General features: G+C 35.2%; 1 protein-coding gene across 1 annotated transcript in view; it reads right to left on the bottom strand.

Moving 5' to 3' along the window:
• Positions 1–16,871, bottom strand: part of LOC136042212 (sphingomyelin phosphodiesterase-like) — a 121,559-nt gene that overhangs the window by 20,149 nt on the left and 84,539 nt on the right. Inside the window, exon 9 of the mRNA XM_065727148.1 lies at positions 461–631. Coding sequence (XP_065583220.1) covers positions 461–631 — 171 coding nt within the window. The remainder of the gene's footprint in view (positions 1–460; positions 632–16,871) is intronic.

The raw sequence follows: 16,871 nt of genomic DNA, 5'->3' as shown, positions 1-16,871 counted from the left end.
GAAAGCTGTTTAAAACAAGACGACACGTAATATTTTCTTATATTTTTAAAATTCTGAATAAACTAGCGCTTTGCTGAAAACTAAACTTTCTTGAATTTCCTAAAGAGTCCAGGTCACGTTGTAAAATTTGTTCATTTTAAGGACGGTAAAAGACTATCGAGAGCTTCATACATTATTCTTTTGTTTTCTGTGGGCTGCTTAAGGATTTTCTCTGGTTTATTCCTTTTTTGCGTCAGTGTATAGAAACAAAACAAAGCAGAAATTTGGCAAAGACCTTTGGTAAGCCGTCTTCAGTGCTATATAAGAATATATTTACTGCAAACCTCATCCTTTTTAAGTGGCCTTGAGGAAAGTAACAAAGTGATATGACTGACATAAACAAGTGCCGTACGTGAAAAAAAAATCTTTCGTCAAAGGTTGAGTAAAGTAGAGGCAAATATAATAAACTAATTTATGCTACCGATTCACCACTTTGTTCAGTTCCCTTGTGTAGATTTGCCAACAATCACCTCTTCCAGGTACAATATGTGAGATAATATAAACTTTCTCACCAGCTGCTTCTGCCTTTTCTAATTCAGATTGAATAAACTGAAGCCCATCTGCAGGATCACGTGACTCATGAATTATCCACCTGAAAGGTATTTTACATCAGCTTTATCTTTACTTGCTCGGATACAAAAAGTTACGTAACTGGTCGGGAGGAAAAAAAGACACGTAATCTACCGGGAGGTGTCTAATAAACCCCGAAATACAAGTGTTTTAATAAACAAAAAAAAATGCAGATTTAAACGTTCCACAGTTCGCCGATATGGACACGTCAAACACATACCCAAAAAATAATAGCAACGCATCAAACAAGATCTAAACACGTAAAAGACATACAAAGCTCACTTGGTTCACACACATATCTTTCTGTCATCCTTTACAGCTGTAGTTTGGTTTCCTGTAATTCATAAGACCGATGAATTTTGGTAAGGTGGGGGCTAACGCTAACGGATTCCAGCCTTTCGTCTCATCCACAGCCTAAGTGCAGCGAGCATACAGTCATGCTTACAGGAATACAACACAGCATACAGTCAGGAAAATTTTTTTCTAAGATGGGATACATCACAGCACCGCAAAAGGACGGTGGCCAAGGTCATCACTACCAGGGTTGCCGCTTGTAGCACGAAAGTGCTATTTCAGCATTATTTTATCATGAGTAGTACAGTAACACGTCCTATGTTTATTGTTGAAACCCTATCTTTCGTTATAAAATTCTAAAAGAAAATCTTTGCTCTAAGAGGGATTTAAACTTTAACAGGAATTTAAGCAGCGGGAGTGGCCTTACACTGTATTAAAAATCGTGTTTATATCAAAAAGGTGCCTGTCCTGTTTCCCGCGTAAAATCACTTCGAAAACGCAGTCAATTTAACCGACATCTCTTAATTCTAACGAAAAATAAATATACTTATTTTCTTGAAGTGCATCACTTGAAAAATCCATTGAAATCTGTGACCTATTGTACAAAACTACTCAATTATTAGATGATAAGCCTTATACATGCTTTAATGATCCCTTTTTGCCAGATGCGAGCGCTTTCTGGAAAAATTCATTTAGCCATTCTTCAAAGTGGGTTTTACAACAAGGACATATTTCAGGCTAAAATTGTAATAAATTTTTGACGTTTGGAAATTGATTATTTACTCCCGATAAATCTTTTTTATTGGGGGAGGGTTGAGGTTTTAGTTGTTTATTTACCATACAAAATTTGATCCGTTTCAATGTAAGTATACTCACGTTTTTTTTACGGGGAGGGGGTCGAAACGGAGGGGGCTAGGAGCACTAATATAGATAGAGGGTAGTCCCGTCCCTTAATTTAATTAGAAATTAAATTCTTTAAAAAAAATTTTAATTTTTTTCTGTGACTATTCATCTTGAAAGTTGTACTGTTAACTGGAATCAGAAGAAACGCTTGTGTAGTTGGGCCCCCGCTGTATTTGTATTAGCCCTAAGCAGAACCCTCGCTATATTCACTACAGTCCTTAGCAGGGTCCCCGCTGCGTTTGTTATAGTCCTAAGCAGGTCCTTCATTGTATTCATTATAGTCCTAAGCAGAGCCCTCGCTATATTTTTTATAGTCCTAAGCAGAGCCCTCGCTGTATTCATTATAGTCCTAAACAGGGCCATCGCTATATTTGTTAGAGTCTTACGCAGGGCCCTCTCTGTATTCATTATAATCCTAAGCAGGGCCCTCGCTGTATTTGTTATAGTCCTAAGCAGGAGCCCCACTGTATTTGCTACAGTCCTCCCCGAATAAAAGGAGGAAAATCAGTTTAAATCAAAGACGATATATCTCTTACATGGGCACTCACAGAGGGGAGAGTGAAGGGGTGCCATGCCCCTCTGAAAATTTGGGAATACAAACTAATTACAAGGAAACCAATTGAAAGAGAGCAGAATAGGGAAAAACCATGGAAAAATGTGTTTTGCCCCATTGTTGGTTGCCTGCCAATAGATTTTGACCCTTGATAAGGAAATTTTAAGTTTTAATTTGTGATTAAGTGACCCTTCCCCAGTTTTCTATATACATTTTTTCTATATGATTAGGTTAGAGTAAGGAAAATCAAATTCTTCATTGTAATAAATGTTAAGTGAATAGCGATCTTTATCAATAACGAAGGTATAATAGCCTAAACATTAATAACATCCAATGAAAGAATCAGCTTTTTATTACGATTCTAATAAGTATTTGCTTATTAGTAATTAGTGCAGTTATTAATACACAGGAAAATTTGTATAATTAAAAAAAAACACAAGGAAAGCAACCTAATAAGGGGTAATTTCGGTAAAAAATATACCGTCAACTTTTACTTGCATTGCAAGAGTAGAAATTTTTATCTGATTTTCTTAATCTTAATTTTAATGTTTGTTTTACTTTTAACAGGTGCTGATAGTGTGGTAAATATGGTGGCTCTGAGGTTAGAACTACTGATGTTTTTTTGAAAAAGGGGAAGTACCTAACCATTTTAGGAAAACCTTAATTAAACCACTGTATGAGAAAGGTGATAAGAGTGAGTGTCGTAATTATTGAAGCATTAGCCTGGTGTCTGTAGGTAGTAAATTACTTAGTAATAGGATTCTTTTTAAACTGGGAGATGCTGACAAAGTTTTAAGAGAAGAACAGTGCTGTTTTAGAAGAGATAGAGGATGTGTCGACCTAATTTTCACTCTCAGGTTAATAATTGAGAAGTGCATTTGTTGTCAAACACCTATGGTCCTCGGCTGCGGTTAAGATAGTAAATGACGTTAGGAGCTGGTTCTGTGTTAAATCAGAAGTTAAGCAGGGTTGTGTTCTAACCCCCTTTATATGGAATATTTTGATGGACTTTGTTTTAAGGACCATAGGAAAGGCAATGGGAGACCACGGAATCAAACGTGGAGGATAAACTCTCCTGGACTTAGATTATGCTGATGATTTAAGCATACTAGATGAAAGTTTGACCAAAATGAATGAACTTTTATGCGTTTTGCAAGTTCAGGGTGCTAAAATAGGTTTGAAAATTAATGTTAAGAAGAATAATTCACTAAGTCTAAGACTAAGTGAAGAACGAAAAGATTGATCAGGTGTACTGTTTCACTTACTTTGGTAGTAATATTATTAAAGACAGTGGGAGCAGTAAAAAAGTATACTAGTATTGATACTAGTATTGTATACTAGTATTGATGTTTCAAAATCTGAACAATAATTACAAAATAAAATGGAAGACAGTTTATTTTAGACAAAGAAATTTATTGTACAACTGTGGAGTGATTCTGCCATTTTCTTTCAGAGTTTTTAATTCTTTTATAACTCTTTGAGCGAATTCATCAGTCTGGTCATGGGTTGATTTAACATAAGTGTTTGTATCATTTAAATGTGACTGAATTTTACTATCATAATCTGTTTTATTCATAATTACTAAGGAGTTGCTTTTATCGGCTTTAGTGATTATTATTGAGGAATCATTACGGAGTTTTTTCAAAACTTTTGTGTCATAGGATTTTTTCATTGCGTTATTGGAACAATTAGGAAGCTTTAATGAAAAGTTGTAAAGAGTGTTAATCAAACAAGGTCTAACTGTATCCGGGTTTGAAACAAGAGCACTACACTTGTAGAGAGAGGATTCTAAAGATGCTACTAAGTCTGCAACTGGAGCCTGTTTCGGTAAAAACGAAAATTTTGGCCCCTGTTATAGGAATTTTTCTTCAACACAGCTAAGCTTTTTAGATGAAATATTTACAATCGCAGGTCCAGGACGTATCTTAGGATTGTAAACTGGGTTGGCCATTTGAGACTCATATTTCAACCTTGTAAACTTGTTAGTGAGTCTCTCTTTTGACACATGGAAATCATGATGGAATTAATTCCTTTTAATTCCCTAACAATCTGCAAAACATAATCAGTTGACAAACTTTGGGACAGAAAATTTTCGAGTGATTTTCGTTCTGAACAAATTACATGTCTTCTGTGTTTTTTTCCTTAATAATATGATTCAACGTTTTTAGCTGTAATTTATGTGTGAACTGTGACTCTCGCAAAGTGTTTAAGTGAAATTTATGCCTTAAGGATTTAGGAATAATTTTATTCATTCTGCAAGATTCCAGAAACGTTTGTTGATTAATAATGTCCGCGTGTTTTTTCCCTAAACTAATAAAATGAAAAATATCTTTGATCAAATGCTCCCCATAAGCGTGACGTAAATAATGACGAAGACCACACTGCCTTTCCATAATTCAACTACAAAAGAGAGAATAATGAGGACTTTTTTCCCAAGACAGTGAGCCAACAAAACCTATTTGAATATTTCGGCCCTATATCTAAGAGCCGTCTTCAGCAAACAAAATAATAGACAATAAAACACTTACAGTAAAAGTTTTTGGTTAAAAATCCATTCTTTTTTAAGATAGCCTTGGCATCATTACTTGTTAACGAAGAGTTCATCCAAGACTGAGTGATAAAAGCTAACATTTTACAAGCTAAAAAGGCTCATTCATTGAAGTAACTGTATTTATTAAAAGTTGGAATAGTTTCTTATTGCGATATTTGCCTTCTCTGCAGCTAATCTTGTAGTTTTTTTGGAATTGGGCTTATTTTTATTCGTTCCTATTTTTGTTTTATTTTGAATTAGATTATTTTCCGTAATTAATTTTGGGTACATAGGGTTGAGCGTGTATTCACCCAAGTCTCTATTTAGGGATGTATTATTATTTAAGTTTCGTTTGATTTCGATTGCCTCGCGGACAGTTTGTTGGATTCCTATGTCATTGCTAATTAGAACTGTTTCGTCAAATAGAACATAATGGTTTGGATTTTCAAATATATGATTGCTTAAAGCTGGATCGTAACTGAATAAAAAATTAGTTGATCTCGTAGAAAAACTGAAACAGATAGACATTTCTGAAAATTCCATATTAAGCAGCTTTGACATAGTTTCCATGTATCAAGTATTGATTTTTCAAAATCTGAGCAATTATTACAAAATAAACTGGAAAACAATTATCATCTAATCGAAGAGCCAGCGATAGGTCTAGACATTGATGTTCTCATGCATTTGGTTAAATTATGTAACAAATGTTCCATGCACTTCCAGTTTCGAGATTCATATTAGAAACAGGTAAGGGGCCTTCCTATGGGAGCACCTCTATTCGCAAATTCGCAAATATTTTCGTCGAGAATTTTGAAAATTAGGCCCTGGATTCGTATTTTCTTAATCATGTGTTTTGGGGACGTTTCATGGATGACGAAATTTAGGTTTGGAATTGTGGCGAAAGTAAACTTAAAGGTTTTCTAGAACATATAAATACTTACGATAGAAACCTGCAATCACTCTAGAAACTGAAAGAGATGGAAAAATACCTTTTTTAGATTTATTGATAATACGCAGTGTGAATAAACTTGATCTTACGGTTTACAGAAAACCTACGCATACTAATAGATACCTTCACTTAAAATCTAACCATCCTTCACAGGTTAAAAGAGGTGTGGTAATATCTCTTGCGGATAGAGTACTTAATATCTGTTCAGAGCCGTATATTAAAAAAGAAATAAATTTTATTAAAGACATGCTTTTTGGCAACAGGTACCCAATTTCTCTCATAAATACTGTTATTGCTTAAAGATTAAAGATGCATTATTCTGAAGCCTTAAATCCCACACCAGTAAACGATTCGAATAAACCCAAAGACATGATTTACCTACCTTATATTCCTAAAATTACTTTGAAACTGAAAAAAAAGTTTGTTTAAAAAACCATTTATGTGTTATATTCACAAGTAATTTAAGTATAGTGAATCTTCTCAATTCTGGTAAGGATAAAACCCCAGCTACTCGTCTACGAGGGTTGTATCAAATACCATTTAGTTGTGGAAATTATTACATTGGTCGAACCCACTCAAAATTAGGAACAAGATTACAGCAACACAAAAAAATTATTGAAAAGTATTAAAATCTAAAAATAACTCCATGTCTTTCGATTCAGCTAAGCAATCATATTTTTGAAAATCCAAACCGTTATGTTCTTTTTGACGAAACAATTCTAATTAGTAATGACCTAGGAATCAAACAAACTGTCAGCGAGGTAATCGGAATCAAACGAAACTTAAAGAATAATACATCCCTAAATAGAGACTTGGGTGAATATACACTCAATCCTATGCACACAAAATTAATTATAGAAAATAATATAATTCAAAATAAAACAAAAAAGGAACTAATAAAAACAAGCCCAATCCCAAAAGAACTATCAGATTAGCTGCAGAGAAGGCAAATATCAAACAGTTCGAGGTAACGAACTGTAGTTAGGAGCGACCCGGCTCAATAGTAACCAAAACTCTAAAAAATGGAATTTTGATACCAATTGCTACATAAAAAAAATTGCATTTTAATGCTGATTTCAAATATATAACTTTCATCAAGATTAGTCTGGCCTATCAAAAGTCACGAGCCTGAGAAAATTTGCCTCATTTTAGAAAATAAGGAAAAAAACACCCCCTAAAAGTCATATAATCTTAACGAAAATCACACCATCAGATTAAGCGTATCAGAGAACCTTATTGAAGAAGTTTCAAGCTCCTATCTACAAAAATGTGGAATTTCTCATTTTTTGCCAGAAGACAAATCACGGGTGTGTGTTTTTTTTCCAGGGGTGATCGTATCGACCCAGTCTTCCTAGAATGTCGTGGGAGGGCTCATTCTAACGGAAATTAAAAGTTCTAGTGCCCTTTTTAAGTGACCAAAAAAATTGGAGGGCATCTAGGCCCCCTCCCACGCTCATATTTTCCCAAAAGTCACTGGATCAAAATTCTGAGATAGCCATTTTATTTACCATAGTCACAAAACCTAATAACTATGTCTTTGGGGACGATTTACTACCCCGCAGTCTCCCTGGGAGGGGTTGCAAGTTACAAACTTTGACCTGTGTTTACATGTAGCAATGGTTACTGGGAAGTGTACGGACGTTTTCAGGGGAATTTTGTTTGGTTTGGGAGGGAGAGTTGAGGTGGGGGAGGGTTACGCAGGAGGATCTTTCCGTGGAAAAACTTCTCATGGGGGAAGAGACTTTCAATGAAGGGGGCGCAGGATTTTTTTGCATTATTTAAAAAAACAAGGAGAAATTAAATATGAGAAGTTTTTTCTACTAAACGTGAGGAGCAGCATTAAAACTTAAAACGAGGAGAAATTTTTGCGCATATGAGGGGTTTACATCCTCGTAATACCTCGCTCTTTACGCGAAAGTATTTTTAGTAATTTCAACTATTTATTCTACGGCCTTTGTGATTCAAGGGTCATTCTTAAGGAATTGGGGCAGAATTTAAGCTTTAGTATAAAGAGCGAGGTATCGACAAGGGGTGAACTCTCTCATATACGCAATAAAAATATACGAATATAGATGTTCGTGACGTAAGTTAATTCGCAAATTACGTAAATTTTTTACTAATGAAAATGTTCGTAAAACAACTAAAAGTTCTAGTTGCCTTTTTAAGTAATCAAAAAATTAGAGGGCAGCTAGGCTTCCTCCCTCTCTCCTTTTTTCTCAAAATCTCCCGATTAAAACTATGAGAAAGCCATTTAGCCAAAAGAAAATTAATATGCAAATTTCGTTTTAATTATTTATGTGCGGAGAGCCAAGATCAAAACATGCATGAATTAAAAAACGTCCAGAAATTAAATAAAAAAAAAAACAAGTTTTTTTAAATGAAAGTAAGGAGCGACATTAAAACTTAAAACGAACAGAAATTACTCCGTATATGAAAGGGGCTTTTCTTCCTCAAAGCCCCGCTCTTTACGCTAAAGTTTTTTCCTTTTTTAAAAAGTAGAGCTAAGAGAAAGAGTCAAACTTTAGCGTACAGAGGGAGACGTTGAGGAGGAAAAGCCCCTTTCATATACGGAGTAATTTCTGTTCGTTTTAAGTTTTAACGTCGCTCCTTACTTTCATTTAAAAAAACTTGTTTTTTTTTTTACTTAATTGCAATAAGAAATTATTTCTATTTTTAATAAATACAGTTAGTTCAATTAATGAACCTTTTCAACTTGAGACTACCCCATAGTCTTGACTGAACTTTTCGTTATGAAGTAATGATGCCAAGGCTATTTAAAGGGAAAATGGATTTTTTGCAGATAACTTTTATTGTAAGTGTTTTATTGTTTATTATTTTCTTTGCTGGAGACGGTTCTTAGATATAGGGCCGAAATATTCAAATAGGTTTTGTTGGCTCACTGTCTTGGGAAAAAAGTCCTCATTATTCTCTCTTTATTGTATTGTGGAAAGGCAGTGTGGCCTTTGTCATTATTCATGTCATAAATAAAGATTTAAAGGAAATGGGAACTTCATGTGAGGGTGTAAGGAGGGAGGCTTTAAATAGATTAGGACGGAGGAGGAGCTTGGATTTTTTGCAGAGAACTTTTATTGTAAGTGTTTTATTGTTTATTATTTTCTTTGCTGGAGACGGTTCTTAGATATAGGGCCGAAATATTCAAATAGGTTTTGTTGGCTCACTGTCTTGGGAAAAAAGTCCTCATTATTCTCTCTTTTGTTATTGTATTGTGGAAAGGCAGTGTGGCCTTTGTCATTATTTATGTCATAAATAAAGATTTAAAGGAAATGGGAACTTCATGTGAGGGTGTAAGGAGGGAGGCTTTGAATAGATTAGGACGGAAGAGGAGCTTGCGTGTTGGCCACAGGCAGCTTGGTGCTGCGGTGCTTGGAGTCATTACTGCTAGCAGTTTGAACCAACTAATTTGATAATCCGTTACTTCTTATAAAAACTGAGTCTAAAAGCATTAAACATTTTGGTGTTTGATAACATTGTTCAAAACTGTCCATTTTGTTAAAAAAAATATCCGTCAAACGCTTGGTCACTGCTCAACAGAACTGAATGCTGTGAGTTTATGCCTTAGTTTTTGTAGGCTATGATTTTGTGTATTTCTTTTGTAATTACTTGCTTTTTTCATTTTTATATATTTTTACTCTAATTGACATACTTCTCCTGTTGGCTTTCGAAAAACGTTTGTTTCTAAAAAAAACATTTTTTTTCATCTGAAAGTAAGAAGTAACATTAAAACTCAAAACAAATAGAAATTATTACATATATGAGCCCCCCCCCCCCTCCTTAGAACCTCACTTTTCACGCTATAAATGTTACTTTTGGTTCTAATTAAACGACCCTTATGGTTCAGGAGTGGTTTTTAAAGAATTGGGACAAAGTTCAAGCTTTAGTGCAATCAGCGAGGGGTTGAGGAGGTGGCAACCCCCTTTATAGACGTAATAATTTCTGTTCGTTTTAAGCTTTATTGTTGCTCCTGACTTTCAGTTGAAAAAACTTGTTTTTTTTTTATTTATGGTCGTTTTTCAAATGACACCAGGCTATATGGCTCCACCTCCACTTAAAAATACCCCTCCCATACAAATATACTCTGGGCAATTCAATCTTGGTGAGAATTTACCCCGAGAAACTACCCTTAGCATCTCCACGCCGTAAATTGAATCGGTAACGAAAAGCAAGACATATAAAGAAATTACGTATTGGAATTCTGGCAAATTAATCCAATGTAAAATTCCCCTTGAAAGTTCATCCTCTGGAAACTTCCCTCTCCATGACAAATTCTCCCAGCTGAAAATTCTTCCTCCCCTCCCCCACCCAAAAACGTATGCATACTTTCCAGTAACAAAAAAACAATGGGCAGATTTTATAAATTAAAAGCCTTTCCCCAGAGGCTGTAGGGGGTCATTTTATTTCCAAAGCCATAGTTATTGGGCCTTTGAACTACGCTGAACAAAAAGCTATCTAAAAATTTTGATCGGACGATTTTGGGAAAAAAATGGCGTGAAAGGGGCCTAGTTGCCGTTCAATCTTTTTGTCACTTAAAAAGGGCGCTAAAAATTTTGATTTCCATGAGAATGAACCCTCTTCCGATGCCGTAGGCCCATCGGGTCGATACGATCACCCCTGGGGAAAAAACAACAAACAAATAAACACGCATCCGTGATATTTCTTCTGGCAAAAATTACAAGATTCCAAATTTTTGCAGATATGAGCCTGAAACCTCCGCAGTAGGTGTTTTTGATACATTTAATCTGATGGTGTGATTTTCATTAAAATTCTATGACTTTAAGTGGGCCTTTCCCCTTTTTCTAAAAATCCGGCAAATATTCTTACGCCCGTAGTCATTGATGGGTAAAACTAAACTTAATGAAACTTTTGTGTTTGGAATCAGCCATAAAAGTCAATTCTTTTGATATAACTATTGGTATCAAAATTCCATTTTTTTTTTAGTTTGATTACTATTGAGCCAGGTTGCTCCTTATTTACAGTTTGTTACCACGAACTGTTTGATTACCCATCAAAATCCATACAGAGATCATTGAAATATTGATCGTTTTTCTGCGCTACCAAGAGTATTGTATTAATAAAGCTTTACAGTTTCATGAAATGTAATTAAAAAAATAGAATAGGTTATTTAACTAAAGTAAGGAGCAAGTATATAACTTAAAACATATATAAATTACTCTATATATAAGGGCAACTGCCCCCTTCTCAACATCTTGCTCATTAAACAAAGTTTTTGAGTGATTTGAATTTTTTTCCAATTGCAAATTTTCTTAAGCAATTTGGAAAAAAGCCAAACTTCACAGTAAAGAGTAAGGAGCTAAGAAGAAGACAACCCCCTTCATGTAACGAATACTCTGTTCAAATAGGTTTCAAATATGTTCCTTGCTTTCAGTTGAAAAGCTCTTTTTTATTTAATTTCTGATTGTTTTTGAAATCATACAATGGCCAAACCAACATATGACATGAAGTACCGGTCCCTTATATCCCTGGTTAATTGCTTTTAAAATGTGTAAATCAATAATTGTACGCAGATTCGTACTGTCCTACGTCTAAACTTGCAATTTTAATTTTAGATAAAATCTTAATTTACTTCAAACATTGGCGATTAATTGTAATTTTGGTGAAAAGCCCTTGTTAATGTTGATACTAAAAATTTTCGGTTGGATGAAAAGGAGTATTATTGTTTTTATGGATAGAAATTGTGTGAGACTTTTGACCTTCTACGTAACTGAAGCCATCACAAACTCTACAATAGGATTTCTTTATCGATAAATACAGTAAATACAATTATTTAAATACATTGAAGTTTTTCATATAAATAGAAAAAGAAAATATTACCATTTAAATTACTGAAAATTATGCTTCTAGCAGTATTTGCAAACCTAAGGCGGGGCTGTTGATGACCTGCCTTACCTATTCTACCTCTGTGCTGGTAGACATGGGAATGTAATATTTTAGAGAAACATTCAGAATAATTCCTACTCCTTCTACCTCTTTTAAGATTTACCTATAGCCTCCTGAAGAGTGAGCAGTTTGTTCATTAAAATACACTTTTGAAGGAATCTACCCTACCCCACCTAAACAATGAATCCCCCCCATTATAGATGATACGCAATTACAGATCACCTAACATAGCCTACTTTCATTACAAATAGAGCGAATAGACTTGGTTGAATCCAGTACTGCCACCGTGTGGCATTATTTTTTTTGCAGCTGGGAAGCCTAAAATATAGCTATTGAACTTTTAATTCAATTAGCTTCTCAGGATTTTAAGTGGTTTTCAAATTTGTCCTCTTCGAGGTAAAGTCTTAGTTTGGTGCCCTAAACCACCTAAGCTATCACCCAACCACCAATACTATTTTGGTGTCTGCCCCCCCCCCTTGGAAAATTTTTTGCCGGCGCCCCTAATGTCTTACATTCTTTTACAATTCAGTAACTAACTAAATCGTTAGTTACTGAATCTTAATAAATGCAAATATATAGCAGCAGTTGTAGACGAGGGATCGGTAAATCCAAATGGCTCCTAATAGAACTGGGAATAGGGTTTTGTAGTACTGATACCCTCAGGGGGCGCAGTCATGGACGCACTCATGGGATTTGTTACATCATTTTTACTCACTCCCCCTATTTTTGGTGAGCTGACATTACTGGATGTCGTTTGCCACACCAAGTGGCAAACGAGACCAATATATTCATGGCAATTTTAGCCTATAATATATAAGTGCATAAAAATGAGCTAAAGAACCTGTAAAAAAAAAGTAGCTCGCCAGGTTAAAGAAACAGTTTTGTTAGCCCCTTCAATCTATTACTACTAATGTTACTAATGTTAAAAACTCACTGCAGAAGCAAGCTGCCTGTGAGTAATACAGTTACGAACGCTCCTCCTCCATCAAAGTCGATTCAGAGCTCCCCTCTTTACACTCTCCCAATAAGTTCCCCTATCTCTTATATATTTCCTTATGACATCCCCCCACCGCATTCGAGGACCAGTGGCTTCTTGCTTGCCCCTAGACGGTTGGCCGACAACGAAAATGTTTGGCAACCTGTCACCCTTCATCTACGGAGGCTGCCTAAGCTATCTCATTTTTTCTCTTATTATAGCCCTAGAAGGAAGAATTGAACTGCATTTTCGCCCAGCTTGCTGTTTGAGATATCGTCAGTCTGTCCGTTGCCCAAAACAATCTGTAGGCATGTAAAAACAAACTGGCAAATCCTATTCAATTTTCTGGAGCGCTCACGTTTCAGAGCCATATTCGACGGCTATCTTCATTGAAGCAAGCTTCCAATATTCAAATCTTGGTTCGCAGACTTATCTTCCAATTCTTCCAAACATTTTTCAACAGTGCAAAAATACACAATCCTCTGCTATTCTACTTTTAAAATCTTGACTGCACCCATGGTTTTTACTAAAATTAAACAACAAAAAAACAATTTTTTTTAAATGAAAGTAAGGTGAGAGATTAAAAATTAAAACGAACAGAAACTATTCCGTATATGAAAGGGGCTTTTCCTCCTCAGCGCCCCGCTCTTTACGCTAAAGTTTGACTCTTTCTCTTAATTCTACTTTTTAAAACAGTAAAAAACTTTAGCGTAAAGAGCGGGGCGTTGAGGAGGAAAAGCTCCTTTCATATACGGAGTAATTTCTGTTCGTTTTAAGTTTTAATGTCGCTTCTTACTTTCATTTAAAAAAAACTTGTTTTTTTTTGTTTAATTTCTGGACGTTTTTGAATTAATGCTTGTTATGCAGAATTATGCAGAATCAGTGCAGAAGCCAGGCTAATGTCTTTATAATTACTATACTCACTCTTATAATCTTTCTTTGGGAGAGGTTTCATTAGAGTTTTTTTTACTAAAATCACAAGGTACTTTTTTAAAATCCGATTCAGTAGCATATCTCTACCTTTACAAACACCACATTAAAAAAAAAAACTCGTTTGTCACAGTATGAACACCGGGGGCATTACTATTTTTAATTCTTTAGTACTGTCACTAATTCTTCCTAACAAAATAAATCTTCATTTGCATTCAAAGTGTCACCAGCTTTTTCATTCGTTTCTATATCTTTTCGAGAGCTCTATCACGGTTTACCACATTCTCAAAATATTCTGCCCATTTGTTTTTAACTCTTTATTTATCACAAACTTTGCTTCCTTTCCTATTTTTAACTAGAACAAGTCCAGATTGAGTATTCTCTCTCTTTTTAAAACTTGCCAATACCATCTTCTATTATTGCGTTTTTCGGCTGCATCTTCGCATATCCAAATTTTTTCTATGGCCACAACTTCACACATCTTTAATTCATATTTTAATGAATTCTCCACTTTCTTTACATTCCTCTTATTTTCATATGATCTATCTCTCAAATAATGCTTGTGCAGACACCTCCTCTTCTCCATTAAACATAAAGTATTATCACGACTATTTCTCGCTATGTTTCTAACTTCCTTCCCTAAGACACCAACAGCCTCAGTGACTTCACAAATTATATTCCAAAAATTATTCCATCTGTTTTCTATATTATCAAAATAGAAATATTTTGATTTAGCATTCAACGGTTTCAGCGATGTCTGTCAAAATTATCGTCCTGGGGTCTACCAGCATCAAAGCTTCCGGAAAGGTAGTTACCCTACCTAAATTTCAACTTTCAATAGTCTTAGACACTACTAGACGGTGATCTTTACTTTTAACATCAATAACACCACTCCTATATACCCTAGCATTTCGTTTTAATCCGACCAGTTTTGGTTTGCGTTTGCAGTAACATCATCAATAAGGTTAGCTGTCTTTCCATCATGTGAAGGCCGTGTTAACTAATGGCTCATTTCGTGACCAAATAGTGTATCGGTTAAGGGTAAATTGTTACACCTACTAAATTATAGCTATCTATACCCATTTCTGTTTTATTTTATTATTACTACTACTAACAACTCACCACAGCACCAAGACGCCTGAGGCCAACACAGGTACGCATGCTCCTCATCCCAATCTATTCAAAGCCTCCCTCTTCACACCCTTCCAGGAATTTCCCGTTTCCTTCAAATCTTTTTCTATGACATCATCCCATCCCAGACGAGAACGACCTGCTTCCCGTTTAACCCTAGACGGTTGGCCGAAAAGGATACACTTCGGCAATCTGTCATTCTTTATCCGTAGAACCTGCACCATCCATCTCAACCTTTATTTCATTAGAGCCCAAGAAAGTGAGACTGAACCCCATTTTTCGTACAGCCTACAGTTGGTAATACGGTCAGTCAGACGGGAACCAATAACAATCCGCAGGCAATTTCTCCGGAAAACATCTAGTAAATTTTCATCTGCTTTTCGGAGCGCCCATGTTTCAAAGTCATATCTGACAACTGTCATCAAGGTACCTTCCATTATTTTAATATTGGTTTGCTACCTTATCTTCCTATTCTTCCAAACTTTTTTTTTAACAGTGAAAAAATATCCTGAGCCTTGGCTGTTCTACTTTTAACATCTTCACTGCTCCCATCGTCCTTACTAATAATACTACTAAGGTATGTGAGGCTGCCCACCTGTTCAATCTTCTCGTTACCCAACGTCACCTTTTCATCTTCACTTATTCCTAGACTCAGTGACTTATTTTTCTTAACATTGATTTCCAAACCCATTCTATCACCCTGAACTCACAAAACCTGTAAAAAGTCATTGATTTGCTCTCGCTTTCATCTAGGATGCTTTGGTCATCGATAATTCTGCAGACACCCATTTAGAGCTGGAGTGACTCTGGATGAGTTTACACAATAACGCCACTGACACCCGTTCCAAACTAAATAATTGGGTGCGCTAGGATTGTAAATCTCGCACTCTCGAACAAAAGATTTTACTTTCAGCCCACCAATCCACTCGGCTAGGATGGCTCGAGTAAAAATTATGCCAAATAGAAATAAGAAAAATAAGCCCCAAAACGACCCTGAGTCTTACAGACCTATACGCTTTTATCTTGTTAACAAATATCATAAAAACGAATCTCTATTGAAAAATAATATTCTAGTTGCTTCATTCCTAGATTTTGAAGGGGCATACGACATTGTAGACCATCAGATACTTTTAGCCAGACTTGTAAATCTTAGGTTACCTCCAAAGCTAGTATCCTTTATAAAATCTTTTATTGAAAATCAAAGTTTCATTGTTTGTGTAGGTTCAGCTTCCAAACCCGAAACTGCAATAACCAACAGTCTTCCATAGGGTGCAGTCCTGAGCTACCTCCTATTCTCCCTATTTCCCTGGGACACAAGTCTCTACGCACCAATTTACTATATTCAGATGATCTGGTATTACAATTCTACCATAAGCAAAAAAATGTTGTTGCAAAACTAACTGGCATAATCATTCCAGAGGATAATCAAATAAGTTACCTAGGTCTTATACTTAACCAAAAATATAATTTTCACCTTCACATCTCAAATACAATAAAAAATGCTATAGAAAAGTCATAATAATAAAAAGACCTATGCACACCCTGGGGTTGTAATGAGAAAACTTTTCTCCTATTTTATAAATCATTTATAAGACCCCATATTTATTATGGGCTCAATGTTTATGGTGCTTGTACAAAGAACTAGATGCAAAAAATTGAAACAACACAAAGCGATATAATCTGTCTCACATTCGGTCTTAGGAAACCAACAAGCACTAAGTCTGCTTACTGAAAGTGTATTTTCAACAATAATTGAAAGACAAAGGTTTTTTTTAATAAATTATCTGACAAAAATTGAATCCAATAGCTGCTTTATATTCCTACATCGAATTTGCCTTGGGTAAGATACCTTATATATCTATTTAACTAACCTGGGCATTGAAATCCATTAGTAAAGACACCATATTTTTAACCTTGTCTATTTGTTCCTGTAGCTCTAAGTAAATTTTATTTGAATTACTACTATCTCTCTCCGTCGGTTCTACAGGGGCGTATACTACAGTGATTGATACCTTTTATGTTCTAGTAAAAAAAAATTAGCAAATAGCATTCTATTATTAATACTTTCTCAACCTAAACA

This window comes from Artemia franciscana, unplaced genomic scaffold (assembly GCF_032884065.1).
Source record: "Artemia franciscana unplaced genomic scaffold, ASM3288406v1 PGA_scaffold_75, whole genome shotgun sequence".
Taxonomy (NCBI): Eukaryota; Metazoa; Arthropoda; class Branchiopoda; order Anostraca; family Artemiidae; genus Artemia; species Artemia franciscana.
Note: the sequence above shows the minus strand (reverse complement) of the source record. Positions and strands in the feature narration are given on the sequence as shown.